Source organism: Monopterus albus, unplaced genomic scaffold (genome assembly GCF_001952655.1).
Source record: "Monopterus albus unplaced genomic scaffold, M_albus_1.0 scaffold647.1, whole genome shotgun sequence".
Lineage (NCBI taxonomy): Eukaryota > Metazoa > Chordata > Actinopteri > Synbranchiformes > Synbranchidae > Monopterus > Monopterus albus.
This window is the reverse complement of record NW_018128527.1, coordinates 1-6018: the sequence shown is the minus strand read 5'-3', so window position 1 is coordinate 6018 and position 6018 is coordinate 1. Positions and strand designations below refer to the sequence as shown.

The 6018-nt window shown below is 42.8% G+C and overlaps 1 protein-coding gene across 1 annotated transcript in view; it reads right to left on the bottom strand.

Annotated features, from left to right (window-relative positions):
* Nucleotides 1-2879, bottom strand: part of LOC109953376 (olfactory receptor 1571-like) — a 22147-nt gene extending 19268 nt beyond the window's left edge. Inside the window, exon 1 of the mRNA XM_020588848.1 lies at nucleotides 2409-2879. Coding sequence (XP_020444504.1) covers nucleotides 2409-2879 — 471 coding nt within the window. The remainder of the gene's footprint in view (nucleotides 1-2408) is intronic.
* Between the last annotated feature and the right edge of the window lie 3139 nt (nucleotides 2880-6018).

Genomic DNA, 6018 nt, shown 5'->3' with positions numbered 1-6018 from the left:
TCCCCCTGCCATATTGCACACTCGAGCTGCTAAATCCTGAAATCCCTGCGCCCGCTTGGTGCTCATAATAGGATATAAATCTATACGGATCAGCTTTGTACACCTGCGTGGTCATGTTTTTTCACAGGGTCTGAAATGTAACGTTATTATTGTTTTTTTGTATGTGAAATGCACTGGGGAGTTTTGGTCAGTCTTTAACTTTATATAAACTGTGTCAGTGTGGTTCTTTGCCAGAGGAAGATAGTGTGGAGGATTAAAAATTTTTGTAGTAAGGTCTCCGTGCTCTCCTTCCGTTGTTACCAGAGGAGCTGCGGTATCACCAACAAGCTGGTGGCTCACTATATCGGAATAAATATAGATGTGATAAAAACCAGCTTTTAAATCCGTAGGATGTGGCGAGTGGTTCGGCCCTGGGCCTCCGGTAAACCATTCGTTTTTCTTCACGCCTAGTATGTAATTTAAGGGGGCTGCAAATTTAAGTGTGTAGCGGCCGCTCCCTGTCCATATTAGATCGTGTGTATAACGTTCATAATGATTACTAATGTCACATTCTTTTTAGATGGATGTTCAATTGATTCAGAATGCTTTCTCTGGTGTAAACTCCTCGCCCCAGCCATTCGTTGTGCACTTTGTATTTTTTCTCATCGGCAGGAAGAGGAATCTCCGCTCTCTCTGGCACGCCGTGTTGCCACGTGTCCTGCCAATAAAATCTATCTCCCCCCAGAGGTATGTTGAACCATGTTTTTGGATAGCAGAGATCAGTGAGAGCTACCTCCCAGCTGCCCTTTAAATCCAAGGGGCACGCTAGATCCGTTCTAAATTGAGCTGGTGTGTTATCTTTAAAGACATCTGCACTCGCGTTTGAGGGCAGACTCATATAAAATCCTGCGGAGCTATCCACATTTCACACGTTTACCACATCCGATGCTTTCACATAACTGTTAAACTTGTCGGGCCAGTGCTTCCACTTAACCAAAAAATGCAGAACTCCGTTTATTGTGCGTTTACTCAAAATCTTTACCACGTGATATGTTTTGTCTTTGGAAATTATAACTTTCTGCAGCTCGGGTTCATAAAAGGATCCCTGCACTGGTTCATTATCATAATCGCTGAGTTTGTAGACAGGCGGTATCCTGGGAACACACTCCGTTATTTTAAATAATTCGTTGCTGAATCCCTGCGTGTATTTTTTTGAGAATACGTGCCTTAATTTTGAGATTCTAACCATATCTCCAACTTTAAAATTCATCCTTAGCTTCTCTTTGTGTCGTACAGGGAACGAGCCGTAAAGATTTTGAAAAACAGTCAGTGCGTTTTCAGAGGTAACATGAGCAGGTGCCATTTTAATGCTGGAATGATAAGAGTTATTATAACTCTGTACATTTTGCTGCAACACATCCAAATATTTCAGGGTGTTTTTAGCTGTAAAGTATCTGTATATTTTCTGTTTCAAGGTTTTGTTGTACCGCTCAATCACCGAGGCTTTTACTTCACTGGCTGTGCTAAAGTGCTCGATAGCATGCTTTTTCAGGAGAGCCTTAAAAGGCTTGTTGTAAAATTCCGTTCCTTGATCAGTCTGCAGCAGCTTTGGAACGCCGCTTTCCGCTAGGATCGAAGCAAAAGCGTCTGTCACCTCTTTTCCTGATTTAGTTTAATGGGTCTAACATACGCTTTCTTTGTAAATACATCTATTACAGTGAGGAGAAATTTATTTCCGTTATTAAAGGCAGAAACTGCCTGCATGTCACAAAGATCTGCTTGAAATTGTTTGAGGGGTCGAGAGACGAACACTCTATTTCTTTGGAAATGAATCCTTACTGGTTTATGCAAAGTATATGCGTCCTGCGTTGCTAGAAATTGTTTGACACAAGCAATGTCTATTTTCTTGCCTGTGGTCTGTTCTAACCCCCTGTGTAAAGCCTGGACACCCCCGTATGATCCAGGGTGACCAGGATCATAATAAATTTTTTTCATTAAAGTCTCAAGTTTAGGAGCCATGTTTTACCTTCAACATAATCTTATTCTCTGACCCGTATTCTCTTTTACACCTTACTATATAAGAGTGTGTATTTTCATTCAAAGATGAGAGGTTTTTTTAAAAAAGGATGAAACTTTATTTAACGCACACAGCAGCAAAAAGAATAATATATAGACAAGCATCAGTTATTACCCCTAAGAACAACTTGGCAAAATAATAAATACTTTTCACACAACAAAAGGATAATATGTAAACAACACTAGTTATAAGGAAATTAAAAACATTACATGCATCAAAACTAGTCTAAAATAATAAATGCTTTTCACACACCATGCAGATTCCACTCTTATTCTACACCTTCCCACTCTTCTCCAGCCCACATCTTCTCAGCCTCTTGCAAATATATTATTTTTAAAACAGAATCACCCACCCAGTTAGCCACAGTGTGGTCAGATGTTTTCTCAAGATTCTTACAACCTCTCAGCCCCAGTAGAGTAGATTCTGCAGCGTGTCTGATCTTTTCCTCAGAGACACGGATGTTATATTTCTCCAGCAATTGTGAGGCAGCAACCAGAAATTGCTCTGTCAAGACCCTTTTCTCCAAATCGTCATAATGCTTGCGTAAAAAATTGTTTGGGATGCCAAATAAGCAAGTGTGCTGCTTCTGGCTCCCGTGAGAGATCTTGCAGCCATTGCACAGATATTCGTTGTGCTCCCTGATTGCAGTGTGGAGGATGCGGGTGACAAAGCACCTAACAATGTCGGAAAACAGTTTGAGCATACTCCCATCCAGCTGGTCCTCCTCGCGGATGGTCTCGAGGTCCGTACTGGGGTGTAGAAGGGAGTGAACCATTTCCTCCACAATCTCAACGCTCTGGCTGTTGCTCTCCTCGTGGTCCATCGGTGTTACATCGTTCTGCTACTCAGGAGACCCTTTGCTCTCCTGCACCTGCTCAGGGGTGGTGTCAGCGCTGTGCCGGCTGGTCTCGTCCACCTGCGGCTCAGGGCTAGTCTCATCCATGTGCTCAGACCCGCTGCCAGCGCTGCGCTGGCTGCAGTCTCCCACTTCCAGATCAGGCGTAGTGGTACCTGAGCTGCTCTGACCGGTCTCCTCTTGCACCTGTGGCTCAGGGCTACCGCTGCCATCTGACTCCCACTCGCCCTCGTCTTCGCTGCTGCTGCTGACAGGTTGGTTTAGATACTCCCACTCGGTGTCTGTGGAGGAGGAGGAAGAGGACTGAGGAGCCGCTTTTTCAGTGTCGGAAGGATTCATAGCTGCTGCTGGAGATGATAAGACCCAAAGAGTTTGCGGAGTGTCGGCTATTTATTGCAGAGGGGGCTGAGGAGGAGGAGTGGTGGGGCTGCAAGGGGTGTAGCTAGGGAAACAGGACTTTTTTTAGCACCACGATCTCCTGCCACTGCTGGTTAGCCCTGAATAATGAGCTAATTTCATCTCCCCACTTGTTAAAAATCTCTATCCAGGTTATGCACAGCAGGTTCATAGTTTCCTGAAATACGCCACACTCAGTGTTAAATCTATACATCTTCATTGTGCCATTTTTATGACCGAGTCCCTGCGCTATGATCTTGTAGTACCACTTGCCAGAATTGGTCCCGTTTGTCTCCCAAACAGCTTTAAACACCCTGGAATCGAGTCTTGCCTGTTGGTTGCTGGGGCCTGCAGCAGCGGCTCTATCGCTCTGCATCATTACTTTAGTCAGCTGGTCCTGAGTGCTATCTTCAGGCTGTTCTCCTGGATACTTGCGTTTCTTGTTCGTTGGATCTCGGTTCTCCTTATCTTCATCCTCATCTTCCTCGTACTCCTCCTCCTCCTCTTGCTCTTCCTCATCATCTTGGTAACATTCATTCAGATGCTCCATAACAATGCGCGTCATGACACCCCAGTCGCCCGCAGTCAGCGTTGTTCTCAGAGTTTCAGGGGTGAAAGTCTCACCCTCCCTCAGCTGATACAGAGCCAATTCCCCCGTCATGTACTGGTATACATAACCAACACATGCGGTACATAATTTCAGTTCGCCTCTGAGAGAAGCGGTTGGCGGCTTTTGAATTCTGCAGAGCTGCATTGTCGCTTTTTTTGGAGCCCGTAAATAACCGCCCTCCTCGGTCAGCATCACGGGTACATTAGAAATAACGCCATAAAGCCGTTCAACAGCACCGCTCAATGAAGCTATTTCTCTCTCTCATTATTACAGGGCTGCAGACTGAAGGAAGCGATTTTTCTCAGAGGTATAACGCTGGCAGAAAAGCTGAGCTGTATATAAAGCGGATAGTGTGAGAGGGGAGTGAGCAGCTGTGAAAGTATTTAACCCCAGGGGTCTTTGCACCTGTCTGTCAGGAAAAACACAGCTTTTTGCCTAATGACAAACATATGGTGTTAGTGGTCTGTTTTAACCATTTTTTTACAGAATTACCCCAACAATAAATACCTCAGGAGCAGAGGTCTCCTTTTTGAAACTCAATATCTGCCCGGTATTCACCTCAACCCCCTTACATATTGACTGTGTGTATTTTTTAAAACCTAGCTGTTTCACACCAGGAGCTAAATATCTGTTCAACCGCCCTACCCGCCTGACTGAATGCCACCACAAGAAGCCCAGATAGCAAAACACCACCGTAATATCGAATGCGATTTTAACTACATTCAACCATCATTTTACATAATTTAGGCCAAAGAATGATTTGTCAAGCCCAGTGTGATATTTCTAGGTAATATTCAAATGCCTTCTGATTCATAATCACAAGCCGTGGGCTTCTGATCACCATTCTATCATGTTGTTTTGTTGATTTGACATGGCCTCATGTGTGCACAAGGGGCATGTACCAAATTCAACTGGAACGGAAGCCAAAATATCCACTACTCTAACTGTTTGTGCTGGTCTATACTGTCTTTTATTTTTTAGATTCAGCCGTGAGGAGGACAGCAAATGCCTGGATGCTGAGAAGTGGGTGAACAGGGTTGGGGGGAGAGGGGGCGGGACAACGCTTCTGATTGGTTAACCTTTCACCTAGAACTGTCAAACTGAGTTTGATGAAAACCGGGTTATATACTCTCTTACAACAACTGCTTGACATTCATGTTTTTCTGCTACACCTGCCTTCCGATGCAGGCTCTTAACCTGGTTGCACATGCCTATGACAGAATGATACAGTAGCTGTCAGCTTCCCTCTGCACTATCATGTGTATCATCTTATTTACGTACATCTATATTGGCTGTGCTTTGACTAAAGTGGCCACAGTTTGGGAAAGGGTGAAGGCTTTTAAAGCCTGCATAGCTCATCTTTCATTATTAGCAGTCTATTTTCTCCCATTTATAATCACCTTTACCTTACGCACAGGTCCAAATTGCAGGAATGTAAATTTGTCTTTGCCCTCTGTTATTCCTCCCACATTAAACCCAATCATTTATGTTCTGCATACACAAGAAATCAAAGAATCAGTAAAAAAAAAAGTTGCTTAAAATCAGAGGAGAGTCTAGAATTCCAAGAAAAAAAAAAAAAACTATATTTGTTGTATTGGTCCTTTTGCATTAGTTAAAACAACAGTTGCAAATCTTATATTTATTTAATCATAACAAACAAATATCTGAGAATAGTTCATTGTATCATATAATAAAATAACTGCTGTTTTAGAATGTTTACTGAAGTCAAAACAATTTAAAAGAAAGCACAATACAGAAATAATTACTGTATGTAATAGTGTAGTTAACTACAGCATATTAATAATGTAGTTTGTTTGTGTGAGAGCAACATGAACAAAGAAGGAAGTTGGTAATATCTTTTATATGAACATATAAAACACATTCTTATTTGTTGTCAAGGAAGTTTACAAAATCCCTACATCTCCTACAATGGCATTCTGCTATGCCTCCCTTTCAATGGAACCTCTAAATCTGGTTGCACTCTCCCATGACAGAATGATAGCCATCATCTTCCCATTACATTATCAAGTGAAGGTGACACACAGGTTTAAATGCCTTCACTCTCATAAATCTGAGAGTGAAGGCATTTAAAACGTGCAC